This window comes from Arctopsyche grandis, chromosome 5 (genome assembly GCF_051622035.1).
Source record: "Arctopsyche grandis isolate Sample6627 chromosome 5, ASM5162203v2, whole genome shotgun sequence".
NCBI lineage: Eukaryota > Metazoa > Arthropoda > Insecta > Trichoptera > Hydropsychidae > Arctopsyche > Arctopsyche grandis.
In genome coordinates, this window is record NC_135359.1 from 25,822,525 (window position 1) to 25,849,632 (window position 27,108).

Sequence of the window (27,108 nt, forward strand, 5' to 3'; positions counted from 1 at the left end):
TATCAGTGGCGTGCGGTCCATGGATGCGGTGGATGCGGCGCATCCCCTATAACTTTAAAAAGCCAAGAGTATTTTTAATAAATATTTGAATTTCGCTTCGATGTATTCTTAGTGATGTACGTGATTATGATGTAGTATATGATATATATTTCACATATCACGTGTTTTTTGTTACATGATGCATTATATAGGATCTTTTGATAATTTTTATTAAGGATTCGCATAGGCCGCATTCGCATAGGCCGGCCACAGGCGAGTGACGCTGGCGAGTAGACGCTGAGTGAAGTGCGCGCGCGTCATGGATTCGGAGTCGCGACCGATCCCATTTGCGCATGCGCACTATGAGGCTTTCATATTCGCGCGGACGCGTTGACACTTGTTTAACCTCTACGGTGGATTCGGTTTCTCTGTTTGCTTATCTATTGAGTTTCACTTGGAAGCCGCTGTTGATCGATATTTCCGCACGCTACGCCCCAAGTTATTTATCAAAAAGCTAGCCGATTCATTTCTTTAGACGAAGTTAATCATTTATACTGTAAGTTGGTTATTTTTTACTTTTGAATTAAGTTTTCATTTAAATTAGTTTCGTCTAACTTTATTTTTAGTTTACTGTTCCACTACTTACGAGTTTTCATTATTGCCTTTAATATGGATATCGAAAATAACAATGAGAGTGGACTTGTCGTCGAGATCAATAATAATTGCAATTGTTTAATTGAAAATGTGCTGAAAAGAAGATTTGCTTCTCTCCCATTTAATGAAAAGGAGATTATTGTTAAGAGCCCCAAACCCACACCAATATTAAATATTCAGTCTAAAACAAAAACATTTAAAAGGTATTTTAACACAGAAACATACGAAAAAATTTCATGGATTTGTGGATGTGCTCACTTAACGAAATTATTCTGTTGGCCATGTATTTTATTTTCTCAAGAAGTGAATGTCTGGAGTAAATTTGGATTTTCTGACCTAAACAATTTAAGTAAATCGCGCAAGAGACATGAATGTTCTCAAGCTCACATATGTTCTGCTGCTCAATTTAAAAAATTTGGAAAGGGACCTCGTATAGAAAATTTTTTAAGTGCTCAATTTAAAGCAAATATTGAAATGCACAACAAAGAAGTTACTGCAAATAGATACATTTTGTCGAAATTAATAAGCGCGATCTATTTTTTAGCAAAACAAGAACAACCTTTACGAGGACATTTTGAGCACCAGGAATCGGAAAATAGAGGGAATTATATTGAATTGCTGTATCTGTTGAGTGAATCAGACATAAAATTGAAAACTCATTTAGATAACTCTACGGTGTTTACTGGACTATCGAACCATATACAAAATGACTTGGTATCCGCAATATCAAAAGTCTTGCTAGATGAGATTAAAACTGAAATACGTGCATCAAAATTTGTTTCCATAATTGTGGACGAATCTACAGATATCAGTCGCAAAGCTCAGCTATCTACTATTTTTAGATATGTAGATGAAAATAATGAAATTCAGGAGAGATTTGTTGGATTTGTCGATGTTAGTCCCAATAGAACAGCTAATGCTCTTTTTCAGCACATACGTGAGACCTTGGAAGAATTTGGTTGTTTGGACAAATTAATTGCACAAACGTACGATGGAGCGGCTGTAATGTCCGGGGAGCATAATGGAGTGCAACGAAAAATTCGAGATATTTGTCCTAATTCTTTATTTGTCCATTGTTACGCTCACAGATTGAATTTAGTTTTGTCGCAATCTGTTAAACATATATCCGGATGCAAACGTTTTTTCAGCCGTATGTTGTCATTTTCAACTTTTTTTTGTAAGTCTTCAAGAAGAATTTCCCTTCTCGATTGTCAAATAAAAAAACGATTTCCCACTGCTGCCCCTACACGATGGAACTACAATAGCAAAATTTTAAATATGATATTAGAATATCAAACAGAATTAATGGAAATATTTAATCAAATAATTAATGACGAAGACGAATGGGATACTGATGCTGTCATAAATGCTGAAGTCCTTCATCGTTATTTAAAAGAGTTTGAATTCAATTTCAATTTGCATTTATTTTCTGCAATATTTAATTCGGCAGATTTTTTATTTGAAATTTTACAAAAAAAAACCTTTGACATATCGTATTGCGTAAGTGAAATTAAAAAATTTGTAAAATATTTAGATAACAAAAAAGACGATTTTGATTCATTGTGGAACAAAGTAATAACTAAAAATTTTAATAGAAAAAGAAAATATGCTGAATGTGAAGAAGATGTGAAAACAACGTATAAACTTCACTATTCTGAAATTTTAGAAACTCTTTCAGTAAATACAACCAATCGATTTCGAGATATCGAAAATTTAAAATTTCTCGAATTTTTTAACGTCAAAAAATTTAAAGAATATGAAAATAATTTTCCAGATTTCCTATTTAAATCACTCCACCTAACTTATGGAAAATACTTTGATTTTATGAAATTAAAAAGCGAATTAATTTACATGTACTCAACGCAAGATTTTCATTTGAAATCTATAAATGACGTAAATGAATTAATTGTGAAAGATGATCTAATAGACGTTTTGGAACAAGTATTTAGTTTAATACAATTAATTTGTACGATACCTTCCACGAGCGCATCGGCTGAACGATCATTTTCGACTATGAAAAGAATTAAAACGTTCTTGCTTTAATTGCAATCGAAAAGAAAATAATGTCAAATTTAAAAAACAATAAAAAATTCTATGATGCGGTTATCGATGAATTTTGTAAAAAGGAACGAAGAATAAAATTAAATTTTAAAAAATAAATTGGTCGGTTTTTTTTTTCAAACAAGGGACAGCATCCCTTGTTTGAAAAGTCACCGCCCGCCACTGATATATATATATATATATCATCATCATCATCATCATTTACAGCCATTCGCCATCCACTGCTGGATGAAGGCCTCTCCAACACGCTTCCACTCGTCTCTGTTTTGCGCAACACTCATCCATCTCATTCCGCACATTTTCCTAATTTCGTTCACCCATCTTCCTTGCGGTCTTCCTTTTACTCTTTTGCCTTCTCTCGGGTACCATTCAAGCACTTCTTTTGTCCACCTTTCGTCCATCCTCCTAGCTACGTGACCCGCCCATTGCCATTTCAATCTCTTCACTCTATCCACTATGTCCACTACCCTTGTCATATTTCTCACCCACGTGTTCCGCTTCCTGTCTTTCCTCGTTATGCCAAGCATACAGCGTTCCATACTTCTTTGAGTGCATTGGATTTTATTTTGCATCTTGGCGTTCAGTGTCCAAGTTTCACATCCATACGTCATCACTGGCAAAACGCATTGATCAAAGATCCTTTTCTTCAGGCAGAGTGGCATTTTTGATTTAAAAACAGCATTCATCCGTCCAAATGCACTCCACCCTAATTTCATACGTCTCTTTATCTCTTCATTTTTACTACCAGACATGTCAATTATTTGACCTAAATATAAATAATTATTTACTACTTCTACTGGTTTATCATCTAAGGGGATGCTATCAGGCATGCAATAACTATTGAACATTAGTTTAGTCTTATCTACGTTAATTTTTAATCCTACTTTTCTACTTTCCCTGTCCAGCTGTGTTAGTCTGATAAGTAGGTCAGCTGAATCACGAGCTACTAAAACTATATCGTCTGCGAACCGAAGGTGACTCAAAAAGCGACCATTGATGTTTACTCCGGCTGTATCCCAATCCAATTTCCTGAAAACTCCCTCAAGCACCGCATTGAATAACTTGGGCGAGATTGTATCTCCTTGTCTTACTCCTTTTCCTATGCTAAATCTATCTGTACCTGAAAAAATTTTAACCGAAGCTGTGGCATTCTTATATATTGCAGCTAACAGTCCCACATAGGGTTCCGGCACTCCCTGTGTTTTTAGAGCGTTAAGTACTGCATTATGACTAACTGTATCGAAGGCTTTCTCATTATCGACGAAACCTAGGCACAATGGCCGTTGATATTCGTTGGCGCGCTCGATTAGTTCGCCAACTACTTGGAGGTGGTCCATTGTGCTGAAATTTGCCCTAAACCCTGCCTGCTCTATAGGTTGGTTCTCGTCGAGGATATTTTTCAGCCTTTCTGTAATAACCTTCGTGAAGAGCTTGTAGACCGCTGAAAGTAGACTAATGGGTCGGTAGTTCTTGATATCGCTTTTGTCGCCTTTTTTGTGTATTAAAATGATAGTTGCGTTATTCCATCCTTCTGGTATAGCTTGGTTCTGGATGCATTTGCTGAAAAGCCTAGCTAAGATATTAATTAGGGGGGGGCCGCCACATTTTAGTAAGTCAATGGGAATATTATCTTCCCCTGGGGTTTTACCGTTCTTTGCAGTTTTTAGCGCGGCCTCTACTTCGCTAGGCAATACTGCAGGAACCCTTTGGCCGTGTGTCGATTCCAGAGCGGGGAATTGGCCGTTGTCGTTCTCGTATAGTTTTGCATAGAACGTGTAAACTCTGTCTATGATTTCTTCTCTATTCCTAATTATTACTCCGCTCTCTGATCTGATTGCGATCATTTGGTTTTTGCCTAAGAAAAGATCCTGTTTGCACTTTTTCAGGCTACGGTTATTCTTAATGGTATTTTCTATTAGCTTGCTGTTAAAACCCCTGACATCCCTGACTATTCTCTTTTTAATTTCCTTATTTACTAGATTGTATTCTTGCTTATTATTATCCCTATCTAAATTCCTTTTATGCTTAATTAGGTTTTTTGTTTCCGCTGAAATTTTGCTTAATTTAATCTGTTTCCTGAATCCACCTAATTTCTTACCTGTTGAGGTTAGAACCGAACTAATTACAGTGTTCAATTCCTCGATGTCTGCTTCTGGGTTTAATTTCCCGTATCGATTTCCAAGTTCGAGTTCGAATTCCTTTTTCCTAGACCTTAGTTGAGCGAAATCTGGAGAGTTACTGCATCCTTTTATTAATTTCCTTCGTTCGCAATTTATATTAATGGCCATCTTGGCACGGACTAATCTGTGATCGCTACCTATATCTACTTTACTTAAAACACTAACGTCTTTAACGGAGTGCAGGGCATTTGTTAGGATGAAATCGATCTCGTTTCTGTCTCCTTTAGGACTCTCCCAAGTCCACTTATTGTTGGTGTTTTTCCTGAAAAATGAATTAGTGATAAAGAGCCTGTTGTGTTCTGCGAATTCTATGAGGCGATCGCCTCTGTCGTTTCTTTGGCCGGTACCAAAATTGCCTACTGCTCTTTCTGTATTTGCCTTTTGTCCTATTTTTGCGTTAAAGTCGCCCATGATTATTTTAAAGTGGTGACGGCTATTATCGTATGCGTCCTGTATTTTTTCGTAGAAGTCTTCTATTTCCTCGTCTGGGTGGCTAGATGTGGGGGCGTACACTTGGAAGATTTGACAAGTGTACCTGCTCGAGATTCTTAATACTATATAGCATATACGTTCCGATATGTCGCTTATTTCTATAATATTTCTTTCTATTCTCTTATTGATAAGAAACCCTACTCCTCCTATTCTACCATTTGGTAGCCCTCTCCAGTAGAGACAGTTACCACTTTTTAGGATTATTTGGTTTTGCTGTTTTCGTCTTACTTCACTAAGTCCTACTATATCCCATTTGATATTTTCTAATTCATTCTCTAATGCAAGCACACTTCCTTCACTCGATAACGTTCTTACATTGTACGTGGCTAAATACAGGTTTCTATTAGCTAAGCTATCATCCATCGTCACTCTTACCTTGTTGGAGGTTTGGATATTATTTTTCTCGCATTTATCCAAGATGTGTTGAGAAAAAGGCGGTACCTGAGAGAGATTTCCATTCAAGGAGTGAGTTCTTACCGCCATAGACTCTTCTCTGTGGTCAGCTTTGACAGATAGTCATCCTAGGTATCACTTGGATCACTTATGAATTATTACATGCCATTTAACAGGGTTACTTTGTAAGTGAAAGTAGTTAGTTATGATAATAATAGATTAGCAATTGTTATACTACTTTTTTATAGATCTTTATCGTGAGACGCCTCTTTGGAGACAACGGATTTATATATGTGAGTGCGGTTTGCAATTTAATATTTTAATAATAACTTTAGTAAAGAATATAAAATTACACGAATTACTTTAATATAATTTAAATATAAAAAAGAACTGATAGACAGTTGGGAAACACCGTTTCTGTTTGCTATTATTCTATTAAGTAAAGTTCGTTAAAGATTTTTGGCTGGAAGCAATTATGTGGAAGATTTATTGCTTCTGTGGGACCGACTGAAGGACCCTTTTTTTGTATTCAGGTAAGGAGATGTATCTAGTTCGTATATTTTTTTGCTCAGATTTGACACAAAAATTAGCACAAAATTTTTCGAAATAACTGATATAAAACCGCTTTTTACGACCGATTTGCTGTTTATTTTTACACTTAAATTATACTAGGATGCAATTAGTAGAATAAGTGATTAGATGGTTAAGTTTTTAGATTAAATTTCGTGCAATAGCCGGGTTTAAGCGAGTAATAGCGGGAAGAACGCAGAAGCACGTCTTCCCCGCATGACACGAAAGACCGAACTCATCATATATATATATATATATATATATATATATATATATATATATATATATATATATATATATATATATATATATATATATATATATATATATATATATATATATATATATATATATATATATATATATATATATATATATATATATATATATATATATATATATATATATATATATATATATATATATATATATATATATATATATAAATCGATTTCGACTTCTTTTCGATTTCTTTAAAATCAATAAAAAAATGAATCAACGTTAACTTGTTATCCACGAGGGCCATCGATGAAAGTTTTCCACGAGGGCCATCGATGAAAATCTAAAATTCGTGTTTTTCGCTCCAACATAACTAAACATTTATTTTTATGCATATAATACCATAGAAACAGAGTGAGTAGCATTTTATAATATAAGCAAGTTCGAGATGCTACGAACCCAAATTCGCGAGAGAAAATCTCTTTACGCCAAAAATTTTTCAATTGCTAGAGATCTTTTGCCGTCGTATTTTCGGATACTGGCCTGCTGTTATTACCCTTTATAAACAAAAATTAGTATTTGATCTAAGTTTATTGATTCTTTTTCGATACAGCAAATTTTTTTACAAAAACTTTTGCATATAAAAGATTAAAGTTGAAAAATACATGTCATACCAATTGAAAACTTTCTATAGCTAATTTTCCTGCTCCCATAAGTTAACCTTTGCAAATGAGACAATTTATAATTAATAATAAATATTAAATAAAACCCTAGCGTGATAAACGTTAGACTTAACTGGGCAAGTCAAACTTTACAAATTCTTTTGCGCATACTACAGAACTCTGCACCGAAAGGAAAATTTAACGAATACACTAGAACGCCAGAATTTTCCGGCTGTAAATTAAATCGGCTGAATTTTCCGGCCGCATCTGTGCTATTTTTGGGTTTGATAATTAAGAACGACCAACAAACGAAACCGTAGTGTCTTTAGCAATACACACACACACACATACACGGATGCAAATTTCATATTGCTCTTGTACGCATATTAAAATGATAATCTTTATCCGCGCCCTAGCACATGCGGGCAAATATATTGGATTATAGAGCTTGAATCATAGTAGGGAATCTAGAAAATTTAATTAAAGCGACACGCACGAGAAACTTAATTTTGCATAAATTGAACGCAATACAACCCACCCAGATCGTCCGCTCCACATACATAAATATTTGTTTAATAATATAATACGAGCATTGAAAGTCGTTTATTTAATCTCTAGAACTTAATTTAGAGTGATTAAACTAATAAATGAATTTCTCAGTAAGTACGTACGGATATGTATGTATATGCATGGCACAATCTGACAAAATCGTTATATTTTAACGTTCAAGTCTTCCATTACCAATGTAGATCGTGGTCATGTGAGTAACATTTGTGCATGTATTTATTCACTTGATGGAAAATTCGCTTTCTTAGCTAACGATATATAATAAGTGGATCCTTAAAATGTTTGCACGTACATATTATTTTAATCAAATAGTTTGTAGATGCAATTACTCGGTTTTGTCAACACCTTGACAATTTTCCTATTTCTCTTCGCTGGAACATTGCCCACCGTACTTAAATTCTTAAAGCTTTCCTCAATGGTTTCTCCTCAATGGAACACTCATAGTCTAGATACAAATATACGCTAGAAAACGTTTCCAATTAAAATTAATCTTTTAAGTTACTAAATTGGACAAAAATTTTAATTTGGGTGAGTACAAACCAAATTATCTTTTATTTATATTTTTTTAATAAACTTTGACCTTATTTTCCTTACGGCTTATCCAAAAAAATTTGTATAATTTTGTATAGAGTTGCTAGAAGTCTTTTGAATTTCCATACATTCAATAGATTCATATATACATTTTGAGCTCTTTTTCCTATTATGCTTTAGATTAACATTAGAATAATATAATACTGTGATTACTAACCAAATTAAATTAAAATTGTAAAATAGAAAATGATCAGTAGATCAGTAGCTATTAAAATAGATATAAGATGTATTGTGAACATAATTTCGTAATAATAAAAAGCATTTAAAAATCAAAAAAATATATACATACTAGTGATAAGCACGATGAAATATATGTAATTAGATGGGTATTTTGAAAAAATACTTTTAGAAGTCACATTATTGATTGTTAATTTATTTATGATCGTAAAGTGATCTTCTCACACACAAAAGTATTTTATTTTATTATTTTACATAGATATATGTATACATATACCAATTTAAATGCTTTTTATTATTACGAAATTATGTTCACAATGCATCTTATATATATTTTTAATAGCTATTGATCTACTGATCATTTTTTATTTTACAATTTTAATTTAATTTGGTATGTAAACATAGTATTATATTATTCTAATGTTAATGTACAACATAATAGGAAAAAGAGCTCAAAAAGCTATTTACAATTCTTATAAACCCTACATCTAATACATAATATTAATTAAAGACTCTCTAAAGTCGATGACCTAAAGCAGATTGTGTTTAGGTAAATATGTATGTATAAAAATATATGTATAAAATAGCAGAATTATATTAAATATATGTATTTATGAGAGGTTTATTGTGAATTCAAAATATTCAAATTATTAAAAGATTTTATACATATATGGAATGCAAACTTTTTTGCAAATTTTCGATCGCTGGTGTTGATTAAACCTTCTTGTTTGCATGCGGAAGGCAGAAGGCGGAAATGGAGAAAAGCGGTCAAATTTTGCAATATGACGAATAATGCGATTTAAGACGGCAATTTTCCCGCGCAAATTCCGTTCGTGTCCGCGCGGAATTCGGTCGAAAATTTCCGTTTCCCGTTCGAGAGATATTAGGGAAAAAAACCAATTTCATGCGAGGCGAAGCAAGATTTTTCAAGAGGCATTAGTCGGTCGACGAAGTAATTTGTTCCGGGGATTTTTTCCTTCCCCTCCATCGGCCGAAGTTGTTAATTTTATAGGGGCAAACAGTGCAAGGACGCCACTCACTGTATATGAAGAGGGCTCACTCATGAAACGGGAAGAAGGGCCCAGAACTTACATCCGGCCCCCTCTGAGGCGAATTGCCCCGATTACGCAAATAACTTCACTTATACGAAATGGTGCCATGGAGAAATACTCCACAAACATTTGCGCATTTTGAATCAAACTTCGGTCAAATATGCTCGTGCACACTCGTCTATGTGTGTATGCGAATGCAAATTTCATGGGCAAGTCATTTTGGGCAAGGCTCTGAAATCGAATCCGGTCGGGAAAGTTCTTACAATGTACTTAATGAGATTGAAAAAAATTATCGGGGGCTAAAATAGGGCTCGCTGGTGTGTTTAACTGAAGAACTGCGTACGTTCTAGCTTCGAATTTCTTACACCGGGAAGGCTCTTTATCAAATCTTACATATAAAATACTAAAGTTTGTTTTTATGTATGTATCTACGTATTTCGTGAACAGTCTGTATTGTTCTGACGTCATCGAACAAATAATTTGCTTTTTTCCGATTCAAAGGATTCGAAGTTCCCGGGAGCGTATTCGTCGAGGGCAGAGCCCCAGGTGTCGAAGACGCCGAGGGCGGAGCCCAAGGGGGCGCAGACGCCAAGGGCGGAGCCCTAGGGGGCGCAGACTCCGGGGGTGTACATATATTTTTTTTATAAAAGACTTATTATATATGTTTGTTTGTTCGTGACAGTCAATTTAATAAAAAAAAAACAGATGAGTTTTCAAATAAATTTATATAAAATAAAACTATTCAAATAAATTTAATAAAATGTTTACTATTATATTATTCATGTTTAAGCGGTTTATAAATACCGAGCTAAACCGGGTAATAAAGCTAGTATTTATATATAATTTTATCGTTACCATCATTGTCTTTTGATTTGTTAAAATCATTAGGATTGACAATAGCTTATTTTATTAGCCTTGAGTGTATAGCAAATAGCAAATTTTATTATATTATATCAAATTTTACTATTAATATCAAATTATATTAATTAGTGGTTTTACCCGGCTTCGCTCGGTATTTGTGATATAAACCGCTTAAACATGACATCTAATAGTAAACATTTTATTAAATTTATATGAATAGTTTCATTTTATATAAATTTATTTCAATAATCATTTGTTTTTTTTATTTAATTGACTGTCACGAACAAACAAACATATATACTAAGTTGAAATTATATGTATACCAGAATCTGGCGCCCCCCCGGCGCCTCTCGGGACTTCGTCCCTGGGGCTTTCGAATTCTTTGAATCGAAAAACAAATAAATTGAATGTCTTGTTAACGAACCAACCAACGAAGGTTACATACATACATACATACATATATACAAAGTCTCTTTCTAAATTATATATACGATGATCGTTGTTGTTCTACTTAACGATAAAAGAATTTTATATTATGATTTAAAGTGATTTGAAAAAGACACAAGTTTCCTGTCTTAAAATAACGTTTGATATTTGAAAATATGTCTTGTAAATGTAGTTTTCCCAAAATTTATTATTTGCTTTATATATTAAAGTAATGATCGGCAATGAATTAAATAATAATTATTATTTTGTTTCCATGAAAAAGAAGAGGAGAATTGTTTTAAATATGATATATTGTATTACTACTTTTTGCATAATTTTATTCATTTGGAGCCAGCCATTGACAAAATTGACATCGTTAAAAGTATACAACATCAAATTTCCATTTTCTTTTGTTCTTTCTTTCCTTCCTTTGCATCGCAAACGTTAAAAAATAATTGTCCGAAAACATTATACTTCGCTTAATATATAAAGCAATTTTATTCTCAATTATATAATCTTCAACTAAATTATAAATATGAACCTACATATAATATATTTACATTCATTTATAGGAATTCGAAATGACATTTTTTATACTCTAATACAAAAATTTATTGACGTATCATTTTCCATCAAAGCGTAATTTTTAACATACGTAAATGTTTACGATTTTTTACTTGATTTTAATATTAATATGGCAAGTTAGGTTCCAAACAAACACAGAATAAACAAAACTTCCTAATGAACAAAAAATAAAGTTTGTTCAAAACAAGCAGTCGGCATCTATTGGGGAAAATATCGCGTGATTTTATGTCGAATCTGATTACTCCAGGTAGAGAAATGACTTGAAAAATGTTTTACTCGAGTAAAAGATGTGAATTTTGAAATTTTTCTTTACCTATAAAGGTACACATTCATAAAATATTTCAATATTATCCTATGCTTCACCTGTATGGAATAACGCCTCAAATACTAACCTTATCAAGGTCCAAATAATACAAAATAAATCCCTAAAATTATAATACACCCATATAAACTAACTTGAAAAAACTGCATGCTAACAAACTAACCAGTAGATTCTATGACAGAATCACTAATAACCATGCTAACACACTTGTGAAGAGTCTCCGTGATTACAACAAAATGTCTATAGCCTTCAGGTATAAACACAGATTACCTAAATACAATATGCTTTAGATCGTCGACTTTAGAGAGTTTTTAATTAATATTATGTATTAAATATATTATGAGCATTTATAAGAATTGTAAATAGGTTTTGAGCTATTTTTCCTATTATGCTGTACATTAACATTAGAATAAGATAATACTATGATTACTAACAAAATTAAATTAAAATTGTAAAATAGAAAATTATCAGTAGCTATTAAAATAGATATTAGGTGTATTGTGAACATAATTTAGTAATAATAAAAAGCATTTAAAAATCAAAATCAAAATCAAAATTTTAATTATTCATCACTCATATGAATTGTATTAATTTTGCAAAACCTCGTTAAATCCTGGTTTTTTTCGAAAGCTCGAGTAATAAAAAAAAGGTGCCTTATATTCACTAGATCATTAGCCATTAAAAGACATATAAGATGTATAATTTAGTAATAATCAAAAGCATTTAAAAATCAAAATACATAAACTATTGATTGTTGTGAAATTTTCATATTCTTAAAGTGATGCCGCCAAAGGGTTTCCTCTTTTGACTTTTCTTTTAATATTTTTTTCTTTTTTGACTCTTCAGCATTTTCTCAGAAATTTCAGTGAACCAGGCTGATAATAGAATTAAGGAATATTAATTTACTCTTGAATAATACATATTTCATTTATTTTTGACCTTTTAAATATGTTTTGTGGTGAAATTACATTTTCAAACCTAAATATTATTTGATATAATTCTTTGTTTGTATCATATATGTGTGTGATTAAGCATATTTTGTTTATGATATACACAAATTTACAAATAAGATCGCAGTTTAAAAATATTTGATTTTTTCAGGTTCAGTATTGGTAGACTGCAAGTATGACCTTATAAAATAAGATTCTCATACAAGCAACATCAATATATATAGTGGTAATTCAAGACCGCATAACATATCTACAAGAAACTCAATTAAATCGTGTAGATTCGCCTAGAATAGGAATAAAGTACAGATGCCGACAAAGTTGTTTCCTTGTTTCGCGGCCTCGGGCCAAAGTTTTTAATTATTAGCCCCTAAGAATTGCACGGGCGGGATGTTTCCGTTTTGCCCGCTCTAAGCAACGTTGAAAATAAAAAATAAAATAAAAAGGAAGTGAAAACTTTCTCAAAACGCTTACATTTCACTAAGACAGCTTTATTCCTCCGCGAGCATAACCATAAAACACAATAAAAATACAAACAGGTAACGTCGCATCGTTTCATATAATAAAAAAAAAACTTTTGAAGCGTGTTTGCCACGTTCAATTAAAAATATTCATATTATCAAATATTTACGTACATGTAGTTACAGTTAGTTATATTACATATTATAGTTTCTGGTGGGTAGTGTTGCATATGATTAAAATATATTATTGAATTTGATCCAATATTCATGTGCAACATGAACTGAACTACAAGATTAATGTACGTACATATTCTAGATTTCTGAATATCAAGCGATTATTCCAGATTTGAATTCAGAGTCGACATTTGAGTGACGGATATCTTCATTGCATCTTACTAGCAACAAGTGATGTTCGTAATATAATGTTGAATGCAATTCTAAATATGTATGTATGTTAAATATGCAAATCGGTTCCACTCTACCCTGTATATTAAATTCAATCATACTCTACATACATATATACATATATATATATATATATATATATATATATATATATATATATTGTACATAATACATACCTATACATACATATATTCGGTTATAAAATCAAATCAAAATTTAATCATCTATATGTTCACTTTTATTATTAAATTTTAGTTGTCTAAAAAATGTACATATACAGTGAAATCAAATATAATCCCAATTATGTAAAACAAGAATATAAATAATATGAATTAAACTTAAGGTTATTAAATTCCGTCGACTTTAAAAATATGATAAACAAAATCAATTTTGACAGCGTACTTCGAAGAGAGATACTGCTTCAATTCTATTCTGTTAATATTCCTCTTAAAATGACAAAAGTATCATCGAACAAAGTGCCTGCGCGCGAATCCAGAGTGGTCTATAAATATTTATTTCAGGAGTAGACTAATAAAGTGATTATAAGGGAGATTCCTCTAAAGATATCGATAGCCTGAATGCTCTTAAAAGCAATTTGTATTCAACTTCAGGTACAGATTATTATGGAAATGAACATCATTCGGACGAGGAACACAAGGAAAACCGAGTGTTTCGTTGTACACGCTTGAGATATTTAAGCAAGAAGTATTTATACGATGTAATATATATATATATATATATATATATATATATATATATATATATATATATATATATATATATATATATATATATATATATATATATATATACATATATATGTATGTATTTTATTTTTATTTAGTCATTTTTACTATATTTGTATTGATATATCATAATCGTTAAAGAGACACCATGAATTATACATATTTGGATTGCATATAAATGAAAGTTTTCTTATATAATTCGCCGCTGACCTCAACCCTTATTTATAGCCGGATATCCCTCGAATTGTGAACATAAATCAAAACAGTCTAGCCACGACCGGTGATGAATAGAAAAAAGTTTGTTTTGAGTAGAGATAGCCCCACCAGCATAAATTCTTGAACTTCTCTGAGGGAACTGAACCTTAGCAAAGTGAGAATCTATCAAGACCCAACGGGAAACCTTCTCCTTCCGGTGGAAATGTTTTTCAACAAACGTCAGAAAGTGGTGATACACCCTAAAAATTTATGGCATCTCTTATTTTATACACCTTTCCATCACTTTATATAATATATGTTTGGTAGTGTTTCTTTAAAGTGTGATTTTATTTTTAAAAATATATATACATATGTATAGACACAAACGGTCTGCAAGTTTATGTGTGCTACATTTTCATAAACTTTGATCTACATTTACGATGAAGCTTTCACATTTTCAGCGCTAGCTTTTGATCTGCGAATGTCTACTTTTACCGAACCCGAAACGTACGAAATATTTCCCCATGTTCATATGTTCATTTTATTCCAGTGACACTAAAGCTCAAAAGCATTACGTGCTTTTGGAGTCTGTGTGTAAGTACATACATATATGTACATATACGCGTAGTAGGGAAAAAAACGCGTCGCGTCACGGTTTATGGAAGTCATAATTTTTATTACGAGAACAACAAAAACAAAATTGGTTTCTTTATCCATTTTGCGAATCTCGGTAATTTATTTCGGGGGACTAAGCGGGCCCAGCCACCGGCCAAAAATGGATACGTTTCGCGGCGAACTTTATTTTTCGGCGCGAAACATCCATTTATTGTATGTAAATATGTACGTATAGTGAATACGCACCTTAACATTCGCAGATAAAGGAGCCGTTTTGTAGTACGCCTTGTTCGCTCGCTAACTGTGCGAATTAATCGAGATCGTTCGCAGCCGCATTATATCTTGTATAATAATCGCATTACTTCACCTACAAATAACGACTACTCGCTTCTGTCGATTGTTTCATTTACGACCGACGGCCGTTTCAATAGATGAAACTGAGACCTAACCGAACGAACGTTCAAGATTGTAATTTAACTTACATAATGCATGATTTCATCTATGCTTGAACCGCGATCGATCGGATGATCGCGTAAACTTTGTAATTATCTTCGTCTCTCCCCATCTCTCTCTCTCGAATTTTCGGAATTACTCTCTATAATCTTGCCATGTTTAGATTGTATTATATACTCCTGCCATCAAACTATTTCTGTACAATAAATTTCGGTTCGTCTAAAACCATAAATTATCACGTGCTTCATTCTTTAAAAAAACCATACACCTATCTCATACAAGGCACGTCTACCTGTTATTTAAAATAATATATGTGAAAACGACTAATGATCACACCTGCTACACGTTTAATGTGTAGACATCAAAGTGATATAAAAATTGGACAACCACTTTGATGACTAGTTATTATAAAAATGAACAAAGGCTATTTTATTTTTTCCATATACACATGTGTATGTATGTACATATTTACAAACATATACACATATACATACATATACTAACTATTCTTTGGTAAATGTTTATAAAATATACACATAAACTTTCTTTTTTTTGTTTCAAAATATTGCAATTCATATGAATTTATAAAAAATCTCCTTTTACTTTATTCACCGTATACATATTTACATACATATAAAGCTGAATTACTGTTTGGGTGAAAAATTTCAACCAATATTTTCTTACTATAGTATTTACATAGATTTATGTATATAGGGCTTTCAAGCCGGCTTAACCCGAAACTGAAAAACCGGCTTTTTGACCATCTTTCAAAAAACCGAAAACCGGTTTTTTTGGCTCGATCAACCGGCTTTTTAAGGTTTCCTTTAATTAATGTTTTTTCCTGATAACTAACAATTATGAATTCCAAATTTCTATGAAAGATCAAAAAAATGTCGTATTGGATCCAAACTTTCTCAGGGAATAGGAGTATATTTTTTTGAACAACAAAAAAAGGTACGGGACTTGAGATATAGTAATGGACGAAGACCAGGTTATAAACTAATAAAATATTATTGAAAGTAGTTTCAATAACCTACACAAGGCCTTTCAGAATTTCACCAAATTGGGTTTTCCATAATTTGTAGTTTTTGCGTGTTCTTCTTCGTGATAGTAACTTATTTAAATCATTTAATAATTTATCCGTATTCAGGATTTGCCATTTTACGGCTGTGATATTTGTAATAATAATAATGTAATTATGATCTTATGAAAATTATTTTTTTGCATAATAAAATATATATTTACAATTTTTTTTCGATATAAAATTTAAAACTTAAAAAATTTTAATTTTCTGAAACCGGTGAAAGCCAGTCAACCTGCTTTTTATTTGTAAATAAAACCAAAAACCAGCTTTTTCTTTTGGGCGGTTTTTTGGAACCCCTAATAGCGGACAATCAAATAAATTAACAAACAAACATATATCTTTAAATTCTTATAATATTTTACATAGATATACATATTACCAGGAATGCCTAGCAGGTAAACCCCAATGGGCCTTCCTGGCCAATTACAAATATTGTAGATTTTTTTATGAAAAAACAAGAAATTAACTATTAATTAATGCAAAGAGACATTTATGGATTTAAACTTGTACATAAATCTAATTCGGATAGTGGTCACAAATGTAATAGAATATAAAATAAATAACTATAGGTACTTACTGCATACGTACATATTATATTACATAAACATGTATCAAAACATTAAAATTATGTTTTTAAAATCCTTTATGATATAAAATTTAAAACGGAAACATAACCATTACATTATATTATATTTCGGATTAAATATTAATATCATACATATCATCAGCGAATGAACATTAATTCCCATTGTTATTTTAGTCTCCGGACCCGCTTGGAAAACAATTCAAACGCTGCAGCCGAGCGTCGGGTCATATTAAAAAAAGTTGGCATACTTTTTTAATCACCTTTTCAAATTAAATAGCGTAGCAGGGTTAGCGCAAATCCCGGGATCGCACTGCCACACGAAATCAACTTTTGTGTCCATTAAAATATGTTCCAAATGAGTTTGAACCCCGGCTATCCCACCGGTGCCCGGATTTCCCGGAACTCGGACGACATTCCCTGATTTCGTTCTTGATGGTTTGCTTTCCACGCGTTAGACTACACGCTGATTCAAAACCAACGCAAATATAATTTAAATAACCGAAACGTATTATCATACGATTGTTTGAAAATCCATCGCATCACAAATTTGAGCCCGCTCAGTTTCGAAACTTTCCCTTTCATATTCAAAACCTGTCTTTGGATGAATGCCGCGCTAAAAGGATCTCGAAGATCGTTATCAAAAGGATGTATGTATGTAGGGCAAAGCACAAACCCTTGAGTGGATCGTCCCATATGAGTCACTATTCATTATTATCCCTCACGGATGACATTTTCAGATACGATAAAGTCTGTGGTTTTTATTAGCGCGAAATTTATAGTCGCAGAGTGTTCTTGGAGACTCTGTATTTGAACCTCGACACTAACACACACGTTGCAATGTGCATTTCACCATTGTAAAATCCAGCTAGGAATAAATTTCGAACTTTTATTCAAAGTTCGTCGACCACGTCTGCTCTCGTCCGCTTGTTTGTAGATTTGCGTGAACGTGCCACTGCTCTACATTCACATAGGGTGTGGTTTGTGTGAACAAGCGTTTAAAATTTCCTATGCAAAATAATTATAACCTATTTTATTTCATACAAGTTCCAATTAGCGTGAATTATATAAATTGCCATAGAAATTGCTCCTACGTACGAAATGTGCATACATATGTATGTATATAATGCGCCTCACAACATTCTCAGCATCACGCGAGTGTGGCAAGATTTGCAGTTGTTATAATTTTATTTTCAATTTATACCAGAAAGGCCTAACAGGTAACCCCATTGTGCCTTCCTGGCCAGAAACACTGTACATTTGATACAAGTATTATTAGTGGTATACAAAGTAAATACATATCAATTAATATGCACAGAGACATCTATGGTCAAATTTGTAAATTTGCAGCATTTTATACAATTCAGCGAAAATCGAGATGCCAAAAACTCGAGATTTTGCGAGAAAATGGTCAAGGTTAACAATTTGTTGGAACCGTTTCGATGAAAATCAGATAAAATGGCAAATTCTGATAGAAAACGATCGACCTGGAGTCGCAAATTCAATGTCTCGCTAGCAGAAACCAGTGGGATATGAACCCGTGACCACTTTGTTCAAAGCATTTTATGCTAACCACTAGTCTATTCTGCTGGTTATTAAATCTAAAAAGATGTATGTATGTCTGAAGATGAAATTTAAGCCTTCGCAATGTCGACACTTTTCAAGTCGACTTAGAATGTATCATTTTTTTCTTTCCCAACTTATTGAACAACACTTATTGAATAAAATTAATTTCAGATCATGGGGTCGAAATCGGGCTGCTCGGTTGCTTGACTGGGCTTTAAACCATTACACCAAGATGGCTGACAAAGGAACCGTTCTAAATTTAATGTAATTTAAAATATTCAAGGTTGCGAGGTCAATGACCGGGGTTTGTTTATACATTATTGTGGGCATTGGGTTTTGTAAATTAAACATACATTTTTGCTTAAGTCACGCGATGTAAAAATACGTACTTTTCATATTATCCGATTCCAATTCAGATTTCGAGTTTTATTTATTATTATTTTTTATTGCATAATTTAATTGGCATAACCGATTCCCAATTTCTGTTTCAGTTCCGATTCCGATTAATTATTACTATTTATATTGTAACTTTATTTTAAATCATGTATCAATCCGAAAGCACCCGTTGAAATTTCAACGGGCATAAAACTAGTTATAATAGAAGTATTGAATGTTGATTAATTGACAAAGTAACATAATAGTTAAAGCATATTATTCCCAATTCAATCAGGCTTGAAATTTTTCTTAACATCTCCGAACGAAATGTATTGCTTCAATAAATGTTTGTGCGAAACTGTAAGATGTCACTTCCAATATTCTGTTGAATTTATCTAATACTTAAAATAGGTTTAAGGTTGCAAAAATATGTGTAGGTCCTCTATATTTAATAAACGTCTGAAAAAGTTTATTAAAGCGATCGTAACGTCAGCGTGCTATGAGACTTTGCGACCCTGATCTAAAATGTATGTTTCGCAAAAGTTTTGCCAGCAAATAGTATACTTTAAAATTCGTACGAAATAAGTTTAGTGTACGTAGAGTTGAAAATCAATTTAATCCATCGCCGTTTTACCTCTGAGATGGAACGGTACGTAATATATGTACACATGTGTATGCAATCGCTCTAGTGCTTATGTCTTTTTATATGTATGCATATTAAAAAGCTTTTCAAAGACTTTTCCTAACGGATGGAAAAGCCATCTACACAATTTTTAGGAGGTGTGTGTGCCGTAAATATTTTTACATCTATCATGAATAAATTACGTGCGTTTTATGTTTCGTTTTGACACGGGCCTATATTAAATTTTCGAGAAAAATGTGCTGTTATACGAGCTCTTACCGCATTACGAGGTGGCAAATTAAATTTAAATAATATACGTAGCTTAAAGAATACCCGCTGGTTTTACGAAAATCGTTTTGCGGTAATTTATTCCGATTAAGACGTAACTACATAACAAACCATTAACGCGAAAAAAACGATTCAACGAAGAGATTCAGGCTATTTGAATAATAATGGACTTACGTAGATACACTCAACAGTGTTAATGAAAGTATGATTATACTGGCTGGCGCAGCCTCCAACCTCGCATTACAAAATGCTCTTTTGCGGGAGATGTGGGTTTAGAAAATGTATTTGTTTATTTCTATAATGCAAAATTCTAGGGAATTAATTGTTATATTTTCGAGTTTGTTTATCACGATACGCTCTTTTCTTAAGAGATAAGACTTGACTTTGAAGTGATTTAATTTCCAATTCGTAGATATGTACTTACATATATGTAATATAAGGTTTCAATTGCATTTTCGTTATCATTTTCAATCAAAAAGAATCTTCATTATTGAATTGATTTTTTACTTATCTATATCTATTTTATTTATATGTGCAAATTGTAAATTTAGTATGCATGATAGTGATCATCGTGTGGCAAAGTAAAAAAATTGTGTATATTTTTGACTTTGAAAAATTCGCTAAACAGCTAATTATAAATATTTTAAAGCAATAAAAAATCACAATCAATAGAAAACAACATCCGATTATATATTTCAATACTTAATTTCGGCACAGCAATACTAGATTTTGGGTTAAAGACTGCAAAAGCTGAAATTCTGTAAAATTGCGATATTTTTAAACGTTTGATAAACGAGATATAAAATCATCGTCATATTTTAATGAATTGGGTCAAATTTAGTGAAGGTTGATAAGTCTCCGCTCCGAAATTGAAATTTAATTCAACGATGTACAACCTATGTATCATATTTGTATTTGTGTTTTTCGATATAAAATTCACAATTATTTGAGCTGTTTTACGCATATTTATTATATTTGATAATAATAAATGGAAACTCAAATCAGGCAATGATTATTTGGCGAGAAATACATGTGACAATTCAGATCGAGCACTACAAATACATCTCTATTGTTTTGATGAATTCAGCAGTATGTTACTTGTACTCGTATGTATGAATATGTATACATATATATTATCAGTATAGATGGTAAAACTCGGCTATTATTGTACCCTTTACTTAAATTTTAACAAATGACAACGTAAAATCGTAGATAATCCACTGCATACGCCAGTGAGATTGGCTTCAATCAACCGTTTTCCATCTTCTCCACTCCACAAAAGAAGCTCCTCATCCGAATAATACCAGGTCGGCCCTTAACCGGAAACGTATACGTGTGTGGGACGAAGATGGATGTCATTGAGGTACGGAGATATTGTCGCTGCCCACAATGTCAGTTGCTCGGATCTGCGAGAGATAAAATGACTTATATTGCGGCCCTTCCGTGGTCTAAGCCCACCCTTATCACTAGAGAAAGTTGGACCAATATCGAATCGATATTGGACCAACTTTTAGCTTAAAGGCTTAACGTCGTCTGGGTTTCCCCCTGCCCTGTCTCGTTTATCAGGTGCGCTGAAAATATTATAACTTTTTTTCTTTTTGTTTGTGTTCAATCGCTCGCTAAAGTTTCCACAACCGATGGTTCGATCGCCACAAACTTTCCGCGGAAAATTAATGAAAAATCAACACGTATACGTTTACGTTTTCATACGTACCAGGTGTGATCGAGAAATTCAATGAATAACCTCTATCAATAACCATTCATAAATTAATTTATCGATTCTTGTGAAAAAATATCTTAGCAACTTCTGATTAGTTAGTGCTTTTAATTAATATATGTATATTAGTGTTGTACCCGATGACATATCATCGCATGGGTGTTGACATATTAAGTTATTAAATTTAAAAAAAATTAAAGAAGTAATGTCGGTCACGTGTTCGATCCCCACGCGGTCGAATTTTTGCATACCTCCTTTACGTTTCACTAACGATTACAATTCAGGAAAAAATTTGCCTCTTATCCGATTGTTTTCATACTTTGCCATATTGCTCATTTTGGTCATCAATATAAGTAAATGGATCCTCCGCCATTACGATGGTGAAAAAATATCGTGAAAGACGCGTTTGAAATTTCTGAAAAGTGCCTGACGTCTATCCAGTTTTTAGTTTTAAACATAGATGGCGGTAGTAAAATAAAATTATTGGTATTTTTATTCAAAATAATTTTCAAATACCTTTTAAATGTATTTAATTTAATATTTATATTTATTTGTTTAGTACGAAAAAAATGTAAGAAACTACCTACCTACCTACATGTAAACAATATAAAACAGTAATAGAAAAAATAATTAATTAATAAAATACATTTTCAATAGATGGATATAACTACATACATAGTATAGACAGGTTTGTTTGCATTATTCAAATAGAAATCAACAAATTCAGTTTTGATAGAAAGAGGAATTTTCGGTATATATGTATGTATGTATATGAAATATGTAATATGTTTGAAACAGGCAGAATTTTAAAATAATCCGCTGCCTCTTTGTTAATAACTCAATAGAATTTCTTCGAATATAATTAATGACAATCTTTGTTTTTGATATCGGAATTTATAGCAACTAGCAACATTGAGTGATGGGGCGAAGACATATTCTTGAATTCACCGAAACCCATATTGGGTTACTCGCAAGGATAATATTCATGTACATAGATTAAGACGTACAAATTCGTATGTATGTATGTATAATATTTACTATATATATGTACGTAGTAACAATAGATGAAGTATTGTGAACATGCTAAAATTCGAACTCGAGATTTTGACTGATTCGAACTAAGAAACGATCACTGATCACGTTTTCATGATCTAGAAAAAATGTGTGTGTGTCGGTGTATTTTGGGGATTTCTTAAACACCGTTAGTCCTATCGAACTGAAACTTTGTATTGGGTACTGAAATTCTTATCGACACGATGCAATTTTTTTTCAAATTTTTAAGTTGACCGGAAAAGGTACCTCCCCTTATAGGTGTGCTCTTTTTTTAAGTTTTTGAATTTAATTACCTCCCAAACCACTAATCAAATCGGGCTGAATTTTTTTGACATGTAATAGTAATTATAAATTTTATACATCAATATTTTAAAATATATATTCCTAAACCAGAGTTAGTACTTTTACTCTAGAACAGCGTTTCCCAACCTGTGGTACGTGTACCACTTGGTGGTACGCGAAAAAAAATCAGTAATGGCGGACATGCAGGAATGAATGATTTACAATCATAAAAATAAAAATATTTTTTATATCTAATATATAATTTCGAAAGCGACTTTGTAAGTTTGTATCTTTGTTTGGGAACTTCGAAATCAAAATAAAGTTTTCATGACGACAATTCAATTGGTTGAATATTATATTTTTTTCGATTAAAATAAATTTAATAAAAAAACAAATGAATATTCGCCATCTTTAAGCTGTTTATATTACAAATACTGAGCGAAGCCGGGTAAAACAACTAGTAATTAATAAACATTATCTTAATTAGTCATCGTTGACGTCAATATGTACAGTCGATGATCGAAAATCTGGCAATCGATACGATTTCCTCAGATCTGGCATGGATTTTGGAGTGCATTTATAAATTTACCGCGTTCACGCTCCAATAAATAAATAACGTGAATTTGACACTTGAGAAAAGTTCGATAATAATCTTTAATGTTGCAGATAAAATTGAAAGTACATATGATTAGAAAATTAGATTTTTGGAAATTATGTATCGAAAATGATCAAACTGAAATATTTGAAACTTTACATCATTTCTTTTCTGAAAACAAGAGTCGCATGTTTCGGGATATACGTGAATAAATAATTGAATATTTAATAGAGCTGAAATTGTCTTTTACGCAGTGCTTCCCCAAACCTTAAAAAGCAACCAATTTGATTTAAAACACCCTTTGATACTGAACATTTTCGGACAGCTACCAAGGAAAAGGAGAACTTGACTGAACTTTCAAATTATAGCATTTAAAAACTAAATTTGAAATAAATAAGGTTATTAATTTTTAGCTAGGTATTATTGAATAATATGAACATCTTAATGACATTGCGCTTAAATTTCTGTCGCCGTTTACTAGCACTGAACTTGTTAAGAGAGCTTTCTCTTCATATTGTTTAATAAGACAAATATAGAAATTGATTGAATTCAGCTCCAGACTTAAGGGTAAATCTCGCATCATTTGAACCAAATTTAAAAAACTAAGTACAAGGATCTCATTAAATTTATTTTATAAGGAGGTTTAATGAAAAGAAAACATATTATATGTACTTTGTAATTTTGTGCTTTTATTAAAACAATCAATAATATTTTTATCATCAATAATAGAAGTATGACAAGATAGTAGATAAATATATTAAACTTTGAGCACATTATAATTGTGACTCCGCAAAAAAAAAAAATTTCCATAAAATTTCTTACCTAAACAGATCTACATATTGCGTGTGTCTTCACATTCCTTACCATGCAAATACTATATATAATAATTACACTTGCAAAAACAAATTTCATGAAATACAATCATTTTTATATGGTGGTACAATTTAGCGTAATGTACTACCAAGTGGTACGCGAGTCAAAAAAGGTCGAAAATCAAGATTTTTTCATATTTTTCTCAGAAATACTTCCGTTTATTGAACTGAAATTTCACATCTAGAAGTTTAAGCTTAATACCAAGCTATTTATAAAAGTTGGTAAGCATCCGTCAACCGGAAGTGCCAGTTTACTCTCGTTCGATTTTTCTTCCACTATTTTTTTCGACCCCTTAAACATGTGTGCTCTTCACGAAAAAATTCAAGTACCGATATAATTCTTGTATTAATGTGATGAAAATAAAAATAAGAACTTAATAATACTATATAATAGCAATTTTAAGTAATAAAAAAAATGTGAACAAAATCTAACAACTGAAAGTATAACTTTTGTCTTGTGCAAGTTTCCATATATTTGCGCTCAATTTGTATCGAATTAATCCACACATACCGGCAGTATTATGTATTAGTATTTCATAATACTGCCGGTATGTGTGGATGTGTCTGTACGGTTCAATATCGAATTTTGTTTTGTGACATCCTTATATTCCTGAAATACATAGATAAAGTCATGGGTTGGTAACATCCAATTTTTTTTTACATCATCTCAAGATTGAAGCACTGCGCGCGGTGGGCGTGCATTCTCCTTGTTTTTTGATCGCACCACCATACGTAGTTGCAAGGCGTAGGGGTTATTTAATGAAATCATTCAAATGGTATGGTAACGAAAGGTTCTCCGGTTGCGACCCCATCCACAACCCCCTTATAAATTATACGGTGGTTCGTTATGTCCGAGGTGGCGGCTGACGCAGACGTGAACGTGACACCTCAGGGGCCCCGCATCAATTACCGGGGGCCCCAGGACCGACCACGACCCCCGTATCAACCTCAATGTCATCGGATCATTTTAACCGATACCATTTTTCATGCACGTCATCCTCGGCATCGATGAAAAAATACTGATAAAAAGAAATTTTCATATAGCCTTAGATTTTTTTTTATTTCGCTTTAACTATTGTCGCCGTTGTTTTAAGTGTCGACGAATTTTAGTTTTTATGCGGTTTTTAGATTTTGAAATTTGATTAAGCGTAATTGTAGAATGATCGGTACGTAGCTGGAGGTCTTTGTTTTATATTGTTTTAATTTGCATCTACTTGTACGTATTTTTTATTGCTTTAACTATTATATGTAAATATGCATAAATTTAAATCTCACTGAAAGCGTAAGACAGCAGTAATAAACTTTTTCGTATTCGCGTGTCAAAATATGTAAATTTCGAATTTAAAAAGGTGTCGCATGTTCATTCATAGATTCCAAATTCAATGGAATTTGATATTTACTAATCTTGATTGATGGCTTGATTAATGATTGATGGCTAGACACATTTGTTTTACTAATCCTATATTTAATAGCCATCCATAAATTTTCAATTGAACTCAAATCGTAGACAACAATCATATGTAAAAGACCCGATTGTTAAAAACCACACACCTAAAAGGACAATATTTTTATTGCCCAAAAATCGTAAAATCACAAGTGCTCTGGTTTCCGAGACCGCAACGGTATATATGTATCACAGTGAAATTATATTTATGTAAGTGAAAATTTATTTTCACTGTCTTTTCATTGTTATCATAACTAGTTACATTTTCAGGGTTGGTTTTATTCATTTAAGATTAGATTGTTAGGGTTGGTATTATTTAAGGGTTAGGATAGGTTAGGTTAAGTAAGGGTTGGCCCTATTCATTTAAGATTGGGTTGTTAGGGTTAAATTTATAGAGTTAAACGTTGTAAATTCATTGATTGATACATTTTCACTGCTTGAATTGGTGAATATATTTTCACTAGTGCAAATATATTTTCACTTGAAATATGCTTTCACTGTAACATATATATCATGTACAGTGTTCATATGTGATAGTAAGAAATATTATCAAACATTGGAAATTTAAAGCAAGAAAATCAACAAAAAGGATCAATATGAAGGGGAATATTGTTAAAAGAATAACAAGATCTATTTACATATATACATATTAAATAAAGGAATTACAGGAAAAGTTGTAAGAACAGGGATTAATGTGTAATAAATCATGGAGGGATCTGATTGGACATTGGAATGGTATCTTACTTAATAAATAAGGACTATCAATTATAATATATAATTCAAAATCTTAAACAAAAAACAGAATTCATAATTATTTCCCTAGATTGTAGGAACAAAACAATCATTGTGAAGAAATCTGGAATTGCGTAAGAATAGATTTTATTTATTTATGCGGTCTAAATTTTTTATATATAACACACTCGTATATAACGCATAAACCCGATAGAAATGACTCCAAACAGTACTAGCAAGGCACCAGGATTCAAAGCGCTTGGATAGTTAAAAAATGAGACC

At 32.1% G+C, this 27,108-nt stretch overlaps 1 protein-coding gene across 1 annotated transcript; it reads left to right on the forward strand.

Annotated features, from left to right (window-relative positions):
* The first annotated feature begins 354 nt into the window (after nucleotides 1–354).
* On the forward strand, nucleotides 355–25,528 carry LOC143912389 (uncharacterized). Its single transcript, XM_077431667.1, has 11 exons — nucleotides 355–535; nucleotides 606–2,370; nucleotides 9,350–9,497; nucleotides 10,099–10,191; nucleotides 12,978–13,041; nucleotides 13,948–14,104; nucleotides 14,152–14,309; nucleotides 17,458–17,521; nucleotides 18,049–18,137; nucleotides 18,180–18,255; nucleotides 25,442–25,528. Exons 2-11 carry the CDS (start codon nucleotides 649–651, stop codon nucleotides 25,526–25,528), a joined length of 2,658 nt encoding a protein of 885 aa, XP_077287793.1. The 5' UTR covers nucleotides 355–535; nucleotides 606–648.
* Nucleotides 25,529–27,108: the final 1,580 nt, after the last annotated feature.